Below are 22,538 nucleotides of genomic sequence, written 5' to 3'. Positions count from 1 at the left end.
TCTTGGATACCTTGTAGCCCTCTGGAGTCCTGTCTGATCCTGGTTTCTTCAACCTTAAGCAAGCTTCCTGCTTTCTCTTGACGAGATGTTCTACATCTCTTGTCATCCAATGTTCCTCACTCTACCATCTCTTCCTTGCCTCAGTGGTACAAACGTGTCCACAAATTTTCGTCATTTATATTAATGATTTGGATGCGAGCTTGAGAGGCATACAAAGTTAAAAATCACACAGCACCAGGTTATATAGTCCAGCAGGTTTAATTGGAAGCACACTAGCTTTCAGAGCACCGCTCCTTCATCAGGTGATTGTGGAGGACACAATTGTAAGGCACAGAACTTATAACAAAAATTTACAGTATGATGTAACCAAAGTTATACATTGAAAAATACCTTGATTGTCTGTTGAGTCTTTCATCTGTTCGAATACCATGATAGTTTCACTTCTTTCATTTGTAAATCACAAAAACTTTTTTTAAAAGTTGCATTCTCAGGTTATCTGTAACAATTGGTGTTAGCTAGACAATATATTGAAGGTGTTAGCCCCCTGTGTTCTCTGTCAATGAGGCATAGTTAGTAAGTTTGCAGATGACACCAAAATTGGAGGTGTAGTGGACAGAGAAGAAGGTTACATCAAGTTACAACGGGATCTTGATCAGATGAGCCAGTGGGCTTAGAAGCGGCAGATGGAGTTTAATTTAGATAAATACGAGATGCTGCATTTTGGGGAAGCAAACCTTAGCAGGACTTATATACTTAATGGTAAGGTCCTAGGGAGTGTTGCTGAACAAAGAGACCTTGGAGTATAGGTTCATAGCTCCTTGAAAGTAGAGTCGCAGGTAGGTAGGATAATGAAGGAGGTGTTTGGTATACTTTCCTTTATTGGTCAGAGTATTGAGTACAGGAGTTGGGAGGTCATGTTGCAGCTATATAGAACATTGGTTAGGCCGCTTTTGGAATATTATGTGCAGTTCTGGTCTCCTTCCTATTGGAAGGATGTTGTGAAACTTGAAAAGATTCAGAAAAGACTTATAAGGATGTTGTGAAGGTTGGAGGATTTGAGCTATAAGGAGAGTTGAATAGGCTAGGGCTGTTTTTCCTGGAGTGTTGGAGGCTGAGGGGTGACTGTATAGAGGTTTATCAAATCATGAGGGGCATGGATAAGGTATATAGACAAGGTATTTTCCCAGGGGTGGTGGAGTCCAGAACTAGAGGGCATAGGTTTAGGGCGAGAAGGGAAAGATATAATAGCGACCTAAGTGGCAACTTTTTCACACAGATAGTGATGCGTGTATGGAATGGCTGTCAGAGGACGTGATGGAGGTTAGTACACTTGCAACATTTAAAAGGCATCTGGACGGGTATATGAATATGAAGGGTTTGGAGAGATATGGGCTGGGTGCTGGCAGGTGGGAATAGATTGGGTTGGGATATCTGGTCGGATGGACGGTTGGACCATCCGTGCTGTACATCTCTATAACTCTATGACATACCTCTCATTACATTCGAACCATTCTTAGCTGTTCGTGCTGCATTCCCCTGAGAGTCCATCACCCTCTACATTGTCATGATCTTACTCTACTTAATTTAGTCTGGGTACTACTGTACTACATCCTCAGAATGAAGATGGGGCTTTAGCATGCCATGATTGGATGACAGAACAATGAGTGTTACTGGTAGGAATGATCTGGTTGACACACAACAGTTTCCACAGGTTCAGTCTGGGATTACACCCTTCAGCATACGGCCAGCATGGGTAGTACTCACGATACATAATCTACCCTTGTCACTTAACCAAGCAATGACCAAAATTAACCATCTGAGAATGGTCAATAGTATTAATACGCAAGTTTCACCTAATGCCTTGAAACTTCATGGGACTACAGGTCAATGTTGAAGACTTGACACCCACCTAAACTGCATAACATTGTTACTAACCCTGTGAAGTCTGTTGTCTCTGGGACTGGGAGAGGTGTTATGATTCACTGAACATGGACTTCAAACTTAAATAGTCTATGGGTCACCACTAGATGTCTGCAAAGTAATTAGACAATTAACTGTAAGTTGTGCTGTCATTTCCAGTAGTAAGGTGAAGAGTGAATAGTTGATCTGGTTTCATTTGACTTTTTTTTAGTATCAAAACAGCTGTGGAAATGAAACATTTTAGGCCAGTGTAGACAGAAGCAACCAAATGCATAGCAAAAAGGGCAGGTTTTTTTTCCATTACATTATTTAAATTACATTACATTCCACTACATGAAGTGAAAAACAAGATGCTGGAAATACTTGGGTCAGGCAATAGTGGAGGAAAAACTGGTTAACAATTAAACCCCAGTCCCTCTGTATTTGCTTCAGTACAACAAAATGGAAGGCTTGAAAAGGAAGGAAGAAGGGGATAAAAGGTTAAATGACAAATGTTTCATGATAAAAATCCAAAGAGTGAGAATAGATATAATAAATTAGCAAAAGCCATGCCTTGAGGCACAAATGATAACGTTCTGACAACTACAATGCCCAGGGATAAAAAGATAATGAAATCATAAAGTCAAAAATGGGCAGAATTTATGGATTGGTAGGTTGAACTTGTTAAGTCCAGAGGCTGTAGAGTGGAGCTAAAGGAAGAGGTGCCATCTCAACTTGCTTGGAGCTCAGTCTTTTAACTCATTTAGGTCCTGATCACACCTCTCACCTTCCTTTGCCTGGTTCGGTTGTGCCACACTTTTGTACTTTGTATGGCACTTACCCTTGGTTTTGAGATCATGAAAAGCCAGCCATTTAGGTTCATCACACTAACCAAAAAGCTTCCTTTCTTTAAATCTTCCTCACTCTCACCACAATTCACTGGCTCAAAAAGCCACTGGTCTTTTCTCAGTTTTAAAAGGTCGTTGACCGGAAACATTAACCCTTCAGTAATCACAAATCCCAGCATTGTCTTCAAGTTCAGTCTGCCAACACAGGTAACATTTTGTTCTATTCAGCCTATCATCCAAATTAGTGTGAAAACAAATCTTGGGGCTTAAAAACCCTTGCATCTTTATTGCAGTAGCAGGAAACAAGAAGGTAAATCCTACTGATCTTATCTGCAAAATGTCAAAGATATCCATTCCCCTCCAGAGACCCACCTTTGCACTTTAGAAGATGCTCCAATTAGTCTGTAGTATTCAGACTTAGCAACTCAAAACAGATTATTTAATAAGAGATAGGATACCAGAATTGCATTAGGCTAAAGTTTCTAACCTGCTAATAGATGTAATTAATTTTAATATTCTTCAGCTAAAATGAGAAAATAAATTTAGGAGCGAATTTAGGCCAATAAAGTGGTGGGGGGAGTCTTAATTTCAGTTGCAAGGCCTTAATGTTAAATATGCAATACCTCTGGATATTAAAATCTTGTGAAAATAATTAAGTGGTTAGGATTTAATCAGTGCAAGGCAAGAAACCATTCAAGACCTGGTCAGTTATGACTACTGATTATAATAGACATGCCAGACCCCAATTTGAAACCTGGCTTGATATTACAAGTTCTACATTTCTTTATCGAGGAAGTCACTCTGAACGCATTCACGAAGCATTCAGAGGTGTAATCTTAAAACAGTTTAAGACAATTGTAGGTAGTAACCCTGTACTTGCTGGATTAAGAAAAATGTAAAAAGTCAAATGGTGACCCATTCTGACAATGGAGGCAGTTCAGAAAAGATTTACTGGGTGAATACCAGGTACAGAGGAGAAGTTGATAGATTGGGTCTTCACATATTGGAATATAGAAGAAAACTACGCAGCTTTATTGAAAGAAAAGATTCTTAGAGAACCTGACAAGGTAAATGCAGAGAGTAGTTGCCCTTTGTGGAAGAGCATAGGACATTTTCAAAAAAAAAAATCATTTGCAGGATGAGTGGGCATCGCTGGCTGGCCAGCATTTATTGCCTGCCCTAGATACCCTTGAGGAGGTGTGAACTGCCTTCTTGAACCACTGAAGTCCACCTGCTGTGGGTTTACCCATAATACCGTGACAGAGAATTCCAGAATTTTGACCCAGCAACAGTGAAGGAATGGTGATACATTTCCAAGTCAGAATGACAATCTCAGAACAAGTTGTACAGATGGAGAAATTTGAAGGTAGTAAAGCTGCAGAATTCTTTACTGTAGAAGGCTGCTTATTCAAGACAGAGATTGCCAGACCTTTAAGCCAGCAAATGTAAAAGGCAGTAGAGTTGAGGAATATCAAATCAGCTACGATGTCTGTTTATTCAATGGGATGAACAGCCTACTTCTGCTCCCATGTCCTATGGTTTTAAATCCTAAAAAGATTGCTTGTCTTAAATGTTTGCACCTGAAGGAATGTGCATTTGCCTTTGCGTTTTACCTTGGTAATGGACTAAAGAGGAACAGTTACTAAGGCTGGACTTTAGAGTGAACTAGATTTGATAATGTGGGCTAATTAGCTGCTAAATAAAAAAGTATACTTGATCATATTTTACGTTGCCGTATACTATGTTGACTGGATGATAAAGGTATCAGTGGTATAAGCAAGCTAGCTAGGATCAAGGTTTATTAAAAAAGGAACTGATTAAACCAATGGAGAAAAACAGGAACTTTGACATTGCCAGTGGGCAAACTGATCAACTAGCTCGTGACTGGACTGTTAGAGACAAAAAAAACCCTGCAGATGCTGGACTGCAAGGTCGACAGGCATTACGCTGGAAGAACACAGCAAGCCAGGCAGCATCAGGGGGTGGAGAAGTCAACATATTGGGACTGGGGGTGGATGTAAGGGAAGCTGCACATAAAGGGGTGGGGGGGGGGGAATTCATGAACACAGGTAGAAGGTACAACCTGGTTGGTCGATGGGAGGAATGAATTCAGATGCTTGCGAGAAGGAACGATTGATGAGAGGAATGAAGGGAGTAGGGATGGGCTGAGAAGGGAGTTGGGTGATGGGAAGGGAGGCTATTTGAAATTGGAGAACTCAATGTTGAGTCCTCCGGGCTGTAGGCTGCTCAGGCAGAAGATGCGTTATTCCTCCAATTTGCAGTTTAATTCGCTGTGACAGTGGAGGAGGCCAAGGATAGTCATGCCGGTAAGGAAATTGGAAGGGAAATTAAAACAGGCAGTGACTGGGAGGTCAGGTCAGCCCAGCCCCTTTCGGGCCAGCTGAGATGCTTGGCAAAACACTCCCTTAGTTTGTGTTTGGTCTTCCTGATGTAGAGAAGACTGCATTGGGAGCACGAGATACAATAAAATAGATTGGAGAAGCAAGTGACCTCTGTTCCACCTGGAAGGACTGTTTGGGATTTAAGATTCACCTTGTAGGAGCACTTTATTGCAGATACTGGAATCTGTACTGAAAACAAATGGAGATTACAGCAGGTCAGACAGCATCCATGGAGTGAAGGTATCTAATGTTGAGTCGAGAAGACTCTTCATTTAAGATTCACCTAATTAATAAATGTGGAGGGCTGTCTTCATGACAAAGGGGTAAAAGCACATTGTTTAAAATACATGGGACATCTCAGATGCTTGGGAGTGTAATGTCTCCTCGTGCAAGCAGATGCAGCAAAGGCAGAGGAATTGGTAGAACGGGATGAATTCTTGCAGGATACTGGGTGGGAGGAGATGTAGTCCAGATAGCTGAGAGTCTGTTGGTTTAGAGTAAATGCCCATCTGAAGACTGTCGAAGATGGAAATGGAGATGTGAAGGGGAGGGAGATGTCCTAGGTGGACTAATTGAACTTGAGGGCAGGGTGAAAGTTGGTGAACTGCTCCAGTTCAGCCTGGGTGCAGGACACCTCCATTCCACAGCTCTAATTCCAATCCTCTCCCCCGCCGCCACCAAATGCAATGGTTTGACAGTAATGTTGCTAGAAAAATAAAAAAAGTTGTACAATGTTCTACATTTAAGAAAAACACAGAACTCCATGCTAGGTGATCTTGTTTATTGTGTCAGTTTCACTCCAAAGAGAACTGATCTAACATGGAAACTATTTGACAGAAAGCAGAAATAGCAAGCCCTCAGCATCTTAACTGGTGTTTGCACATGAAATAACTTTGGCCTGAATGCAAAACATCTATCAGATTCATTTTAATTTTATTTCTCATGGAAGCATTTGGAAAAAGTGAATAAAAATTCATGAAAAAAACTTGTATTATACAAAGATACATCAGGACTCCAAGGAAAGTGCCAGTACATAAACAGTGAATATTACTTCTAGCCTGATTTAGGTCATATCAAACCTTAGCGCAACATATCTGAAGGGAAAATTTAAGCAAGGAGCTTGTAGGAGCATATTATTGCAGATGCAGGAATCTGTACTGAAAACAAGGAGATCACAGCAGGTCAGATAGCATCCATGAAGAGAAGGTTTCTAATGTTGAGTCTAGAAAACTTCATTTAAGATCCACCTTATTACTAAAAAGGTGTACACAGTTACAAAATATTAGTCGTTTTCAGTTACAATGTAAGTAAAAATAAGAGATCCTACAAACAGCACTCCCATTCAAGTCACAAAACATTAACAGAATGCTGCTGTCACAGGCATACAGTCTTTCAAACGAGATGTTGCAGCGCACAGTCTTAATCTGTCATTGAGCCATGAAAAGTTATCCTTACGATGTTGAGAAGCTCAAGGACACGGTCACACCAACTTCAAAACAAAGTGCTACTGTGCATAAACTGGGCAGTGTGTCAAAGATATTTACTGGTTCCAACGTTCTGAGGTGCCAAACAGTATGCACAAACCTGGCTGTGATAAGTAACACTGTTCCACTCACCGACTGAGACCCAAAATACTACAAGAAATCCAAGTCATCAATCAGCTTCTTCATTTCAGTTGCATTTCTGCTAATGAAGTTCCTCGTATCTTGGGAGATCTTTTCCAACCCAGCTTCTTTGAGGGCTGCCATATATTCTTTGTTATTCTGAAATAGATCAGCACTTTTACTAGCACCATGATGCAGTTTGGAGCAATCACTGACAAATATGCATCAATACACAAGTCCCAGAATGTATTGCTAAACAGAATATTTTACTACTGTAGAATTCAAGTGAAATAAATATCACAAAACCTAAAACAGCAGTAGTATTTAAGTGTAAAAACAGCAGGGAGTAAGAGCATTTAAAAGCACTAAGTAGGCACAATTGGGAACATCCCAAAAAAAAATCCCCATTTCAATCAAGAATTAGTTTTTTTTTTGCTGAGTCACATTATAAAACATTTGCAATAAACTCCATTCCTTGTATTCTAGTAATACCAAATTAGTGCTACTTTTTGCTAAGCACAGCTGATAAATACATCAAATATGCAAGTGCTATATCAGATCTCAACGCACTTAGTGCAGTCTAATTTAAATTAGAAGAAAACAAACTGATTAAGATAGCCAGCCAGAATGTCCAACTATTCCGAAGTTCTTTGCTCAAAGGCAACTTATGGCTGATACCAAAATTTAGTGTTTCTTTCATAACGGTGTATTTCAGTGCTAGAAAACCAAAGCCTAATATCAACAATTTAAATGATTACTTCATAATGCGGAACACGTACATTGCTTAAAAACAAAAGCTACGCAAGCTATGCATCTTGTGCTCAGTGACAAGTCCAATTGCTGATCAATGAGCATCCCCTTATGCAGGGAAAACTGCTCCTTAAATTTGGTATTCTTGCGATTCTGCCCTTGACGGCAAGGGGAAAAAGGTCCACGTGCATTTTTAGCAGTACTCTTACCTTTGGTCTGAAACCTCTGCCATATTCATAGATTTCAGTTCCAGGAAACACTGGACCTGCACAGAAGAGCTCTTCCAAATTATTAGCAATTTTGTGCAACATCTCTTCTTCATAGGCAAATACTGAACCATCATTTCCAGCGAGAATGACAAGCTGAAGCCCTGGTGCCAGGCACGGATAACTTTCAATCACACCCAGAACCACCATATCCATTCTTTGGGGAAGGTAGAGATCCTGCCAACACTTAAGCAAATCAAGCCTTCCCCAATAAATTGTATCATCCAGGCCTCCAATTGTAAGGGGAACGTTCGTTTGCAATTTCACAGTTTTTCCTCTGTGAAGATCCACTTTGTCTGCTACCAGTTGTAAATATTTTCCACCTAAAACAAGAAGTTTAGAACTTATGAAATTATATTCAAAAAGTGTGATGCTGGAAAAGCACAGCCAGTTAGGCAGCATCCAAGGAGCAGGAGAGTCGACATTTCGAGTGAGAGCTTTTCATCATTTCTCCAGTTCCTCAGATGCTGCCTGACCGGTTGTGCTTTTCCAGCACCACACTTTTCAACTCTGACCTCCAGCATCTGCAGTCCTCGCCTTATGAAATCCAATAGCTATCTAGTGCAGTTACCCAGAATATGGTGAAGGTAAGTAATTTAGAAATTTGGCTTAGTGAATCAAGCTATCTACATTTAGATGGACAGCTACTGAATAATTGCAACTGTTTGGAGATGAGTAAAAAGACCAGATAGAGAGAAGGCTTTATGGACACCATTTAAAAGGGGAATTAAAAACTCCACAATGAACTACAAAGCAGCCATTTTGCAAAGAGGCTGTTGAGACCAGTAGATTTAACAGCAAGCAAACATTAAAATGATTGAGGAAATGGCATGGAAAGCTGCACTAAGCTTGAATAATAAAGTACATTAGGTGGGTGGGAGAGCGCAAAACATGACTGAGCAAACCAGCTAGACGGACTCCCATTAAAAACAGGGATTTGAGCTGACTCATTGATTACTCAGACATATACTGCACAGGGACATTAACAGGGTGAAGGGATGCATGATAAATGGTTTATTAGAAAGCCCTTAAAATTATGTCCTTTCACAATATTCCAGTGCTTCAGTTAAAATTACACAAGTGATATAGCTCCCTGAAAATAGTGACTAAAACCTTAGCTCAGCTTTCATACTGCATCAAGGTACCAATATGACTGGCTCATCTTCCAGTGCTTTAATTTTTAATCTACAAATGCAACAGTTTTCTACGCTATTTACCACAAAATGCTTTTGAAAAAAAGACAGAAGTCAACCCTATTTTAATATATGCATAATTTTATAAAGGGAAGTATTTTACCTGGTTTCAGTCTGCAAAAGTCTTTATGACATTCATCTGCTCCCAGCTCTGTATCCTTGTTAATGTCATCCACCCTAATAAAGAACATCCAAGTCAGACAAATTTACATATTGGCCACTGCTCTTTTAATAAAAACTGCTCAGATTCAAATGTTTGAGTTTATACACTCTATACTCAAGGCAGTGAACTGATCCAATGCAATCAAAGTAACTGAGATTCTAAACAGCAAACAAAATCAAATCAGTATTTACAACAGCCTTGTTGGAGATTGGGATATCATATCTATACTAGTATTATGGCTCAGCGAGGGACAGGACTGGCAGCTTCATGTTCCTGGGATGCAGGAGGAGAGGGAGTGCCATTTCTGACTAGGGATAACTTTAAAACTGTACTTGGGGAGGACATTCCTCAGGGTTCATCCACTGAAACTTATGGATGGAACTGAGAAATTAAAAAGGGATGACTACTTTATTGTGGGGCCGATAGTACAATCTGATTAGTCAGCAGGAAAATGAAAAGCAAATATGTAAGATGGGCACACCTGTAATAATAATAATAAGGTTGTCAAGGAAAAAGGAGGATACATTTCAGATTTTGACAGCTGGGATCAAGTGAATCCCAAGGAGTACAACAGCAGTAGGACTGTACTTGAGAAAAATCAAGAGGGCAAAAAGGCATTAGTAAGCTCTGACAGATAAGGTTAAGGTGAATCTAAAGAGATTCTACAAGTACATTAAGGGCAAAAGAATAATTAGGGTGAGAAAATAGGGACATCTTAAAGATCAAGGTGGCTATCTATGTAGAACCACAGGAGATGGGTAAACACTAAACAAATATTGCAGTTCAGTATTTGTGGACAAAGACATGGAAGCAATAGAAATTGGGGAAAAAGTGATTTCTTGGAAAAGTCCATATTACAGAAAGAGGTGCTGCATTCTTAAAAGATAAATATATCCCAAGACCCGAAGAGGTTTATCCCAGAATTCGATAGGAAGCTAGGGAAGAGATTGCAAGGCCCCTTGATGAGGTACTTAGAGTCGGAGTCAGATGTACAGATTGGAAACAGACCCTATGGTCCAACCTGTCCATGCCGACCAGATATCCCAACTGTCAGCATCCGGCCCATATCCCTCCAAACCCTTCCTATTCGTACACCCATCCAAATGTCTCTTAAATGTTGCAATCGTACCAGCATCCACTACATCCTCTGGCAGCTCATTCCATACATGTACCACCCTCTGCGTGAAGAAGTTGCCTCTTAGGTCTCTTTTATATCTTTCTCCTCTCACACTAAACCTACGCCCTCTAGTTCTGGACTCCCTGACCCCAGGGAAAAGACTTTGTCTATTTATCCTATCCATGCCCCTCAATTTTGTAAACCTCTATAAAGGTCACCTCTCAGCCTCAGATGCTCCAGGGAGGACAGCCCCAGTCTGTTCAGCCTCTCACTATAGCTCAAATCCTCCAACCCTGGCAACATCCTTGTAAATCTTTTCTGAACCCTTTCAAGTTTCACAACATCTTTCCGATAGGAAGACCAGAATTGCACGCAATAGTGCAACAGTGGCCTAACCAATGTCCTGTACAGCCGCAACATCACCTCCCAACTCCTGTACTCAATACTCTGACCAATAAAGGAAAGCATAACAAACACCTTCTTCACTATCCTATCTACCCGTGACTCCACTTTCAAGGAGCTATGAACCTGCACTCAATCGCTGTCCACTACACCTCCAATTTTGGTGTCATCTGCAAACTTACTAACTGAACCTCTTATGCCTGCATCCATATCATTTATGTAAATGACAAAAAGTAGAGGGTCCAGCTCTGTACACCCACATCTACTGCTCTGCCCTCAATCTTCTTTGTTACTTCTTCAAAAAACTCAATCAATTTTGTGATTCATGATTTCCCACGCACAAAGCCATGTTGACTATCCCTAATCAGATCTTGCCTTTCCAGATACATGTACATCCTTCCCCTCAGGATTCCCTCCAACAACTTGCCCACCACCAAGGTCAGGCTCACCGGTCTATAGTTCCCTGGTTTGTCTTTACCACCCTCAAACAGTAGCATCACGTTTGCCAACCTCCAGTCTTCCGGCACCTCACCTGTGACTATCGATGATACAAATATCTCAGCAAGAGGCAGAGCAATCACTTCTCCAGCTTCCCACAGAGTTCTCGGGTACACCTGATCAGGTCGTGGGGATTTATCCACCTTTAACCATCTCAAGACATCCAGCACTTCCTCCTCTGTAATCCGGACATTTTGCAAGATGACCCATCTATTTCCCTACAGTCTATATCATTTTCCACAGTAAATACTGATACAAAATATACATTTCGCATCTCCCCCATTTTCTGTGGCTCCACACAAAGGCTGCCTTGCTGATCTTTGAGGGGCTTATGCCCGAAACGTCGATTCTCCTGCTTCTTGGATGCTGCCTGACCTGCTGCACTTTTCCAGCAACACATTTTTCAGCTCTGATCTTTGGGGGGCCCTATTAGATTAGATTAGATTACAGTGTAGAAACAGGCCCTTCGACCCAACAAGTCCACACCGACCCGCCGAAGCGAAACCCACCCATACCCCTACATTTACCCTTTACCTAACACTACGGGCAATTTAGTATGGCCAATTCACCTGACCCTGCACATCTTTGTGATGTGGGAGGAAACCGGAGCACCCGGAGGAAACCCACGCAGACACGGGGAGAACGTGCAAACTCCACACAGTCAGTCACCTGAGGCGGCAACTATTCTCTCCCTAGTTACCCTTTTTTCCTTAATATATTTGTAAAAACCCTTTGGATTCTCATTAATTCTATTTCCAAAAGCTATCTCATGTCCCCTTTTTGCCCTCCTGATTTCCCTCAAGTATACTCCTACTTCCTTTATCCTCTAAGAATTCACTCGATCTATCCTGTCTATACCTGACATACGGTTCCTTCTTTTTCTTAACCAAACCCTCCATTTCTTTAGTCATCCAGCATTCCCTATACTTACCATTTGTGTCACTGACAGCCAGACGAGGTACAAGATCAGAGGATGACTAATGTTATGCCATTATTTAAGACAGATAAGAGAAAGCCAACAAGATATAGACCAGTGAGCCTGACGTCAGTAATTAAGTTGTTTAAGGGGATTCTAAAGGTCAGCATTTACATGTATTTAAAAAAGGCAAGGACAAATTAGGGATAGTCAATATGACTGTGGACATGGGAAATTGTGTCACACTAACTGGATGTGTGTGTTTTGAAGAGTTGACAAAGGAAATTGAATGTGGCAGACATTGTCAAACGACTTGAAGTCCAGGTAGACAAAATTCTGCATGGTGTACTGGTTAGTAAGGTTGCATCACAAGGACAGCTAATCAAATAGATACAAAATTGGCTTTAAGGTGGAGACAGAGCGTAGTAGTAGAGGTTTGTTATTCGGAGTGGAGGCTTATGACCAGCAGCAGGCTGCAAGGATTGGTGCTGGTTCCAATGTTTTTCTTGCCATTTATATAAGTGATTTGAATGCGAAGCGAAGTCGTATGGTTAGTAAGTTTGCAGATGATACCAAAGTAGGTGGCATAGTGAAGAAGATTTTTATGTCTCAGAGTACAATGGGACCTTGATCAAACAGGCAAATGGGTCAAGGAGCAGCAGATGGAGTTTAATTTAGATAAATGTGAAGTATTGCATTTTGGTAACACAAATCAGGTCAGGACTGATACACTTAACTGTAGAAGCCTAGGGAGTGGTGCTGAACAAAGACCTGGGAGTGCAGGTGTACTGTCCCTTAAAGCAGAATTGCAGATAGACATGGCAAAGCTGCATTTGGCACATTTTCCTCCATTTGTCAGTCCACTGAACATAGGAGTTGGGATGTCATGTTGCAGCTATACAGGATATTGGTGAGGTGGTCAAGATTTAAAAAGGGACCTGAGGGGCAGCTTCTTCATGCAAGGGTTGTGGGTGCATGGAATAAGCTGCCAGAGGAAGTACTGGGTGTAGATACAATTATACCAGTTAAAAAGGATCAGGGTGGTTACATGAATAGGTGGTGTTGAGGGATATGGGTCAAATGCAGGCAACTGGGATTAGATCAGTTAGTTTATCTGGATAGCACAGACAACTTGGACCGACGGCTCTATTGCAGTGCTATATCATTCTAAACCTACAGCTACATTTCCTGGGCTTGAGTGCCAACATAACAGCGAGATAATGGAAAAGAAAAACAAGCAACCAAATCTGTCGCCATGCTAGATATGTGCCTCTATTCAGCTGCATGGACATGAATCATCCACTCAAAGATTGCAACACAAATGCTTTTATAGATGGCCCAGTCGACAGAATTCCTTTTACATATTGATGAGATATGTCAGTTTGTTTGAATCTGAAAAACAGAACACTTACCATTTTGCCTTTTCAAGGAAAGTCAAAGGAGTTGGCTTCACACAAGTGTACATTTTTCCAGTCAAGTGAACTGAAGAAAATTCAGAGATGCTTACTCAACACTAGACAGAAAGAGAGGAAATCACAAACTTAGTATGTTTCCATGTGCAGGAGCACCAAATACAATGCCAAAAATTGTTCTTATTTTTAAGCAAACTAATTTAAATATAAATGGGAAATAATCTAAAACAAAGAATGGTTACCAGCAAAAACAAAAAAGGTTGGGTTGAAGGGTCTTAAGAGGTCAAGATAAAAGTGAAGCAATTTAAAAGTACTAACTAGTTGATAAATAGGTTAATTATAATTTAACCAATAACCTTATCAGTTGATGCTCAAACAATTTCAATTCATTTGGGGGGGAAAAATAAATCTTTTCAAATGATGTCTGCATTTTTTTGGTGGATATATCAAATTTAGTTTGGAATACTCCAATGAATACCCTGCCATAATAGACAAAGGCGGCCAAATATCTTACCTTGATTTAGGTTTTACCCCAATTACAGTACTTGCATAGACCCAAGTAGTGCAATGATTACACAAGACGAACATTCGCAATAGGAACATGAGTAGGTCATTTGGCTCCCTCAAACCAGCTCCACCATTCAATTGGATCATGGCTGATCCAACATCCCTAATATCCATGCCCTTTCCCCACAACCCTCAATTCTTTACTTATCAAGAATCCCAGTATTAAATATAATGAAAGACTCTGCCCCTACAGCTCTTTGTGGCAGCATTCTAACTCTCGAGAAATTCCTGCGTATTTCAGTCTTAAGTTGCATGACTCAACTCACACTACACTCTTGCAGTTTTAATTTCTAAATAGTCTCTTCTAAATCAAAAAGAGAGACTATCAAACAGGCAAGTGCTTTTTCAACTCCCTGCTCCAACTTGTAAAAAAAAAAATTATGTACAAAGCAGGAAGCTCGGATAGTCAAAGATTAGTCAAATTCATCTCACATCAGAAGTTCTGAGCCATTGTTTACTTTAAAAGGCTCAAATTGTTTTGAAAACAAATTTTCTTCAAAACATGTTATGTTTTCTAGGCAGTTGCATGATTCAATGTCACCTGAAAAATTACGTCTTTCCCTGGAGGAGAATTAATTACTCATAGGAGCAGCCAGAAATAAAAAGACATGTTCCCATAAACAAGATTCATCCACCTCATGACCATCCCCACCAAGTCATTGCCAAGAGACCCAGATGCAGGCATTCTAGCAATTCTCAAAAGAATTCTTGGTATCGTGATTCCTTTGGAATTTCAAAACAATTTATTTTACAAACTGCAGTGAGAGCAAATTAATATAGATTTCCTACACTGTGGAAACAGGCCATTTGGCCCAACTAGTCCATACCGACCTCAGAAAAGTAACCCACCCAGACCCATTTCCCTCTGACTAATGTACCTAACACTATGGGCAATTCAGCATGGCCAATCCACCTGACCCGCACATCCTTGGACTGTAGGAGGAAACGCACACAGACACTGGGAGAATGTACAAACTCCACACAGACAGTCGCCTGAGGCTGGAATCGAACCTGGGACCCTGGTGCTGTGAGGCAGCAGTGCTAACTACCATGCCGCCCATATAGTTCTCCTGTTCTTAGGTGCTGCACCGACGATATTGTTAAAACCAATTTTAGAATTCCTAAAATTTCAACAACACTACTTGAAATGAAAGATAGCTTGAAGTAGCTATACAGCCGTATTGTCCCAGTTGAGTTGCCAATTGTAGCAATACAGCAAACGGTATTCTTAAGCACAGAATGATGGTCAACATGAAAAACTAGACAAACTGGAACCATTTGAATTCACTGAACTCTGTAAATCAAAAGAGCATTACCTCTCAATAGACTGATCTGCTCACACTTAAGTTCCAATTAAAAAGATGGCTGAAAAGAATCCTATTTTCCACCCCCACACCTTGTAATCAGATGCTTTTAGCTTCATTCTTATTCATTTAAGAACTTCAGCAACTTCAGGCTCCACAGCACTAAGGATGTCACCTAGAAAGGGGACAAAAACGCCTCCAAATAAACTTCCCAGCTCAGCTTACGTATCCACAACATCTGCAACTTCCGATTTAAATTCATCTCATTTTCCATGCCTCTGATTTGAGCACTAAAACTGCAAACACAAGCTTAATCTCTTAACACACAAAGGTAGTTGATAAATTATTAAAACCTTTTCTAGAGTTCTTGTGGCACACTGGTAGTACCCATAACTGAGCCAAGAGGTCCTATCTATTCAACATAAGAGTCAAAGAGATGTATAGCATGGAAACAAACACTTCGGTTCAACCCATCCATGTGTTTAAAAAAGGTGCCTGAACAGATCAATTCTGAAACAAACTTTTTCATACTGAACACAATCAGGGTAAAGTTGAGAAACAGAGACCAGAGTGAGGCAGTGCTGGATAAAAATTTAGTACAGTTAAACTTGAAACAAACACAGAAAGCAGCTTCTGGAATCTATGGTTAAGATTGCAACGTGAGTGATGGCAAGAATGGTCAACATAAACCTTCAATTTCTGATTTCAAAAAAAAAGCAAAAATGACATGATTGTGCTATTTACCCAATAAGACGATTCAGTAGGGTAAGGTGAAGCTAGTGTGAAATGCTGCACTTGTACTTCAAATTATTAAAACACTACTCACTTTGCAACTGAAGTCACAGGAACCATAACAAAGTTGAAGGAAAGAAACTAAGGAGCAAAGGTGTATTTTTTAAAAACTAAAGATGCAATGGAGTTTGATCAAGAGCAAGTATTTCAGCCCAGCCATCTCCGCTGAAAAGGTGGCAAAAACTATAACCACTGCATAATAAATGGTTCTTTTTGGGGGGCTGGGGAGAGGGGATCGCAAGCCAAATTGAGGCATTACTTTTTATATTTCAAAAATATACTTTATTCATAAAATATTTTGATGATTTGTACAATTGGTCATGCCATACATCTGTAAACATTTCATTTCTTGGTATACAGAGACAGAGTAATCATTCATATATACAGGTATGATTACATATTTAGCTGAGGCATCATCAGAATGGGTCCCCTATTCTCCTTAGACAGGCAGATGTTACATGGTGGTCTTTCCCCACCGCACCTTGGCCACAGCTGCCCCAAGCTTCAGCACGTCCCTCAACACGTAGCCCGGGACCTTGGAATGTGCCAGTCTGCAACACTCAGTCAGGGTCAACTCCTTCAGGTGGAAGATCAACAGGTTTCGGACCGCCCAGAGAGCGTCCTTCACCGAGTTGATGATCGTCTCAGTGCGTGTCCCGGGGAACAGACCGTAGAGCACGGAGTCCCGCGTCACGGCGCTGCTCGGGACGAACCTCGACAAACACCACTGCGTTCCTCTCCAGACTTCTTCTGCGTAGGCACATTCCAGAAGGATTGAGGCATTACTGCATATTTTAACAGTGGATTCTCATTTTACAAATTACCACAGCCCAAGTTAAACCTGAGCCACACTGCGTGACTAAGCAGCAGCTTCCGGGTGGTGGTTAGTCTCCTCAGTTTATGATGCAACTGCGCATGTGCGGCACACCCTGGCTACAGGGAACGGCGCCCACAGAGACAGGGGCCGGGGATCTCAGCAAACCCACACCCCACACAAACACCACAGAAAGGAAATTTAAATAAATACTTAAAGAAAATCACCCAAGTGAGGCGTAAAAACAAAGTACAAGTAGTACCCAACAGCGACTTAGAAGTTTAAAAACATTTTATAAATATTTTCTCGTAATTTCTGAAACAATCGCGCAACATTGCTTCAGAAATTACGAGAAAATATTTATAAGATGTTTATTTAAGATGAATGTTAATACCTGAGCAGTTTCAGTGAAAAGTCCCCTCGCTCTCAGAGCAGCTCACTCACACACTCTCACTCTTCCTCTCAGCCCAGCGCGTAAATGGCGACTTCTCCTGAATAGCAGCTGCGTCAAAACTACCGGAAACCGGGCTCAGCATCACATCCTGCCACGCGCTGTCTCACGTGACCACACCTCGTGACAGCCCGAACATTGCAACACTACACGTCACATTGTATCAAACCATATGCGCCAACTCACTCAGCACTGCAAATCCTCACGTTGTAACACCCCACATACACCAACTCACACTCAGCACTGCAAATCCTTACGTTGTAACACCCCTCATACACCAGCTCACACTCAGCACTGCAAATCCTCACGTTCTAACACCCCACATACACCAGCTCACACTCAGCACTGCAAATCCTCACGTTCTAACACCCTACATACACCAGCTCACACTCAGCACTGGAAATCCTCACATTGTAACACCCCACATACACCAGCTCACACTCAGCACTGCAAATCCTCACGTTCTAACATCCCACATACACCAACTCACACTCAGCACTGCAAATCCTCACGTTTAACACCTCATAAACACCAACTCACACTCAGCACTGCAAATCCTCACATTGTAATACCCCACATACACCAACTCACACTCAACACTGCAAATCCTCACATTGTAATACCCCACATACACCAACTCATACTCAGCACTGCAAATCCAAGAATGTCTTTCAAAACATTCTCAAGATAACAAGTTTTTTATGAAAAAGGTGACAGCTCAGACAATGCATAAAGGTGTGAGGTTAGAGTGTGTCTGTATCCCAATCTTGAGTCAGACTGGTTTTATTTCCAAAGTAGGAATTTACAAAAGGTTACACGGATTGACTGCTTGCATTGACTGCCTGCAGATTGTGTGTTTTTTGAACAAAATAGAATGTATCTACAATTGCAATTCGGCAAATGCAAATTCACCCCATAGACTTTGTGTGTGTGTACGTTTATGTGTATGAGAGAGAGAGATTATGTGTGTCTGTGTTTGCATGTGTGCGCCTCTCCGAGTGTGTATGTATGTGTGTCTGACAGAGCATGTGTATGAGAAAGGGTCTGCATGAGTGTGTGTGTGAGAGTGTATAGTGTAGTCGGGTCACCTGTGTGACATGAACCCAAGGTCCCAAATTAGGCCATTCTCATGGGTACCGAACTTGGCTGTCAGCCTCTGTTTGGCCACATTGTGTTATTGCGTATCTCAAATTCCGCCTGGGTGGATTGTCACCCAAAGATCCAAGGACAAATGTCCTTGACAGTTGAAGTGTTCCCCGACTGGGAGGGAACATCCCTGTCTGGCGATTCTTGCGCGGCATCTGTTGTCATAGTGTCTGTTTGAGTTCACCAATATACCATGCCTCCGGGCATACTTGCCTGCACTGTATGAAATAGACAAGGTTTGATGAATCACGATTCCTGCTGCGTACATGATGGCTGGTGTCCCCAATTGTAACTGTAATATTCATGTCGAAACTCTGACACGTCTTGCAGTGGTTGCCCTGACAGGGTTATATGGTGTTGTGGTTGCTGTTGTCCTGAAAGCTGGGCAGTTTGCTGCGAACAATCGTCGGTTTAAGGTTTGGCAGCTGTTTAAAGGTAAGACGTGGAGGCATAGGGAAGGTGAGGTGCTCATCCTCATTGATGTGTTGCAAGCTGCGAAGAACATGGTGTAGTTTCTCCGCTCCCAGGAAGTACTGGACAACAAAGAGTACCCTATCGGTTATATCCATTGTCTGTCTCCTGAGGAGGTCATTGTAACACCCCATATACACTAACTCTCACTCAACACTGCAAATTCTTGCTTGTTACAACGTTGATGCATGTTTTATTTTCATTTTAACTTCTGAACATTATGTAAATGAGTTGTGGATATAATTTGCTTAAAATGCTTAATAAATAAATGAATAAATAAATAGAAAAGACGACCAACATCATCCCTTTGGAAACAGGCAGGGACAGTGGCCAGATCTCCAGCATCTGCAGTTCTTTGTTTTATTTTAAGCAAATTATATCCACAACTCATTTACATAGAGTTTAGAACTTAACACTGCAAACTCTTGATTGTTACAAAGCTGATGCATGTTTTTATTTTCATTTTAAGTATGAGTTAGTGTATATGGGGTGAAGACTGGACAATATTTCATCCTCACTCACACTCAATACTGGAGCCCCTGAGGGGTGCGTACTCAGACCTCCTACTGTACTTACTGTATACCCATGACTGCGTCACCAAATACCAGACTAACGCCATTTACAAGTTCGCTGATGACACCATCATAGTTGGTCGAATCTCGGATGGCGACAAAACAGACTACAGATGGGAGATGGAAGACCTTGAAAAATGTTACACTGAGAACAACCCAGCTCTCAATGCCAGCAAAACCAATGAAATCATTATTGACTTTTGGCAGGATGTCACTCATGCCCCCCTACACATTAACAGCACAGAGGTGAAACGAGTGGAGAGTGTCAAGCTCCTGGGAGTGGTCACCAACAGCAAGCTTTTTTTTAGATTTCTTACAGTGTGGAAACAGGCCCTTCGGCCCAACAAGTCCACACCGACCCGCTGAAGTGCAACCCATCCATTCCCCTACATTTACCCCTTTACCTAACACTACGGGCAATTTAGCATGGCCAATTCACCTGACCTGCACATCTTTGGACTGTGGGAGGAAACCGGAGCACCCGGAGGAAACCCACGCAGTCAGTCGTCTGAGTCGGGAATTGAACCTGGGTCTCTGGCGCTGTGAGGCAGCAGTGCTAACCACTGTACCACCATGCTGCCCAAGCTTTTTTGGACTCATGTGGACGCAGTGGTTTCAAAGGCCCAACAACATCTCTTCTTCCTCAGGCAGCTGAGAAATTTGGCATGATGGCAAATACCCTTGCCAACTTTTATAGAAATGACATTGAGAGCATTCTGTCTGGATGTATCACTACCTGGTATGGCAACTGTACCATTCCAGATCGGAGATGGTTAGAGAGAGCGGTGAACTCGGCCCAGACAATCACAAAGGCCAACCTCCCATCTATAGAAACCATCTACCAGGCCTGCTGTCAAGGAAAGGCCACCAGCATTCTCATAGAGCCATTCCACCCTGGCAATGCTTTTCTACAACCTCTCCCTTTGGGGAGAAGGTACAGAAGCCTGAACACACACACCAGCCGATTTCACAACAGTTTCTACCCTACTGGATTCTAGTCTGACCTGCTGAGTATTTCCAACATTTTCTGTTTTTAATTCAATAAACTTCAAACTCAGCTACTTCCAAATGATCTATTTCTAAGAAGTAAGTTTGATTTAACTTGGTGATAAATGTGAACTTCTCTGTTTATCTATTTGCTAATTATAAACAATGTGGAATAATGCAATGTCAACACACTGGTTTCCACAGTTAAAGGGATACACCCAGTTATTCTGGAATAACCAGACTCCAGACACACAACAACCGTAGTTCATAGAATCCCTGGAATTTGGAAACAGGTCATTTTGATCCAACAAATTCACACCGACTCTCAGAAGAGGATTCCACCCAGACCCATTCTCCTACCCTATTACTTTACATTTCCCATGACTAATGCATATCCCTGAACACTATGGGCAATTTACCATGGCCAATTCACTTAACCTGCACATCTTTAGACTGTGGGAGGAAACCGGAGCACACGGAGGATACCCATGCATACATGGGGAGAATGTAAAAACTCCACACAAACAGTCGCCCGAGGCTGGAATTGAACCCTGTGAGGCAACAATGCTAACCACTGAGCCACCATGGTTACATTTTGCGAGTCACACTGGGACAACAGTATGTAACGAAGTAGGAGAATGTGAGCAACAGTCAGTAAACAAGGACTTTCATTGCACTAATTTCATTACAAAAACTACACCTGACTCTACACTGAAACAAAATTTTTTTCTCAGAAAAAATACTGTTCTCAAGATTAACCAAATTAAATCAATTCACTGCAGAACATCAGTCTCGTCACAAACCTCTTTAAGCACATGATAATACATTTCATATTTAAAAGATAAATCATGCTGTAGCCTATAGTTAATAAGGATGACTGCAATAAAATGCAAGGCAAATTTGCTACATATAAAATACATGCACACACACCAGTTGTGAACATATGAAAAGCAATCGGAGAGCTGCAGAAACTCATCTGCCTTAGACAATAGACAATAGGTGCAGGAGTAGGCCATTCAGACCTTCAAGCCTGCACCGCCATTCAATATGATTATGGCTGATCATTCCTAATCAATATCCTGTTCCTGCCTTATCTCCATAACCCTTGATTCCACTATCTTTGAGAGCTCTATCCAACTCTTTCTTAAATGAATCCAGATACTGGGCCTCCTCTGGGGCAGAGCATTCCCCTCTGGGGCAGAGCATTCCACACAGCCACCACTCTCTGTGTGAAGAAGTTTCTCATCATCTCTGTCCTAAATGGCCTATCCCGTATTTTTAAGCTGTGTCCTCTGGTTCAGCACTCACCCATCAGCGGAAACATGTTTCCTGCTGCCAGAGTGTCCAATCCTTTCATAATCTTATACGTCTCAATCAGATTCCCTCTCAGTCTTCTAAACTCAAGGGTATACAAGCCCAGTCGCTTCAGTTTTTCAGTGTAAGGTAATCCCATCATTTCAGGAATTGACCTCGTGAACCTACGCTGCACTCCCTAAACAGCCAGAATGTCTTTCCTCAAATTTGGAGACCACAACTGCACACAATACTCCAGGTGTGGTGTCACCAGGGCCCTGTACAGCTGCAGAAGCACCTCTTTGCTTCTATACTCAATTCCTCTTGTTATGAAGGCCAGCATGCTATTAGCTTTCTTCACTACCTGCTGTACCTGCATGCTGGCCTTCATTGACTGGTGTACAAGAACACCCAGATCTCTCTGCACTGCCCCTTTACCTAAATTGATTCCATTGAAGTAGTAATCTGCCTTCCTGTTCTTGCCACCAAAGTAGATAACCATACATTTATCCACATTAAACTGCATCTGACGCGCATCTGACCACTCACCTAACCTGTCCAGGTCACCCTGTAATCTCCTAACATCCTCATCACATTTCACCCAGCTTTGTATCATCAGCAAATTTGCTAATGTTATTACTAATACCATATTCTATATCATTAATATATAT

The 22,538-nt window shown here is 41.5% G+C and overlaps 1 protein-coding gene across 1 annotated transcript; it reads right to left on the bottom strand.

Moving 5' to 3' along the window:
• Positions 1-5,915: 5,915 nt before the first annotated feature.
• On the bottom strand, positions 5,916-17,460 carry LOC122562197. The gene is made up of 5 exons (XM_043714866.1): positions 17,342-17,460; positions 13,471-13,571; positions 9,066-9,139; positions 7,713-8,092; positions 5,916-6,912 (listed from the first exon to the last, which is right to left on the bottom strand). The coding sequence occupies exons 2-5, from the start codon at positions 13,521-13,523 to the stop codon at positions 6,784-6,786; spliced, it is 636 nt and encodes a 211-aa protein (XP_043570801.1). The 5' UTR covers positions 13,524-13,571; positions 17,342-17,460; the 3' UTR covers positions 5,916-6,783.
• Between the last annotated feature and the right edge of the window lie 5,078 nt (positions 17,461-22,538).

This window comes from Chiloscyllium plagiosum, chromosome 24 (genome assembly GCF_004010195.1).
Source record: "Chiloscyllium plagiosum isolate BGI_BamShark_2017 chromosome 24, ASM401019v2, whole genome shotgun sequence".
Lineage (NCBI taxonomy): Eukaryota > Metazoa > Chordata > Chondrichthyes > Orectolobiformes > Hemiscylliidae > Chiloscyllium > Chiloscyllium plagiosum.
The sequence above is the reverse complement of the archived record's forward strand: the minus strand, read 5'-3'. Positions and strand labels throughout refer to the sequence as shown.

Coding starts and splice junctions, on each gene's coding strand:
- LOC122562197 (XM_043714866.1), bottom strand. CDS start 13,523: ATGTACACTTGTGTGAAGCCAACTCCTTTGACTTTCCTTGAAAAGGCA. Junction 9,140..13,470: donor TTCCTTGAAAAGGCAAAATG/GTAAGTGTTCTG, acceptor GTTCTTTATTAG/GGTGGATGACATTAACAAGG. Junction 8,093..9,065: donor CTTTTGCAGACTGAAACCAG/GTAAAATACTTC, acceptor TTCTTGTTTTAG/GTGGAAAATATTTACAACTG.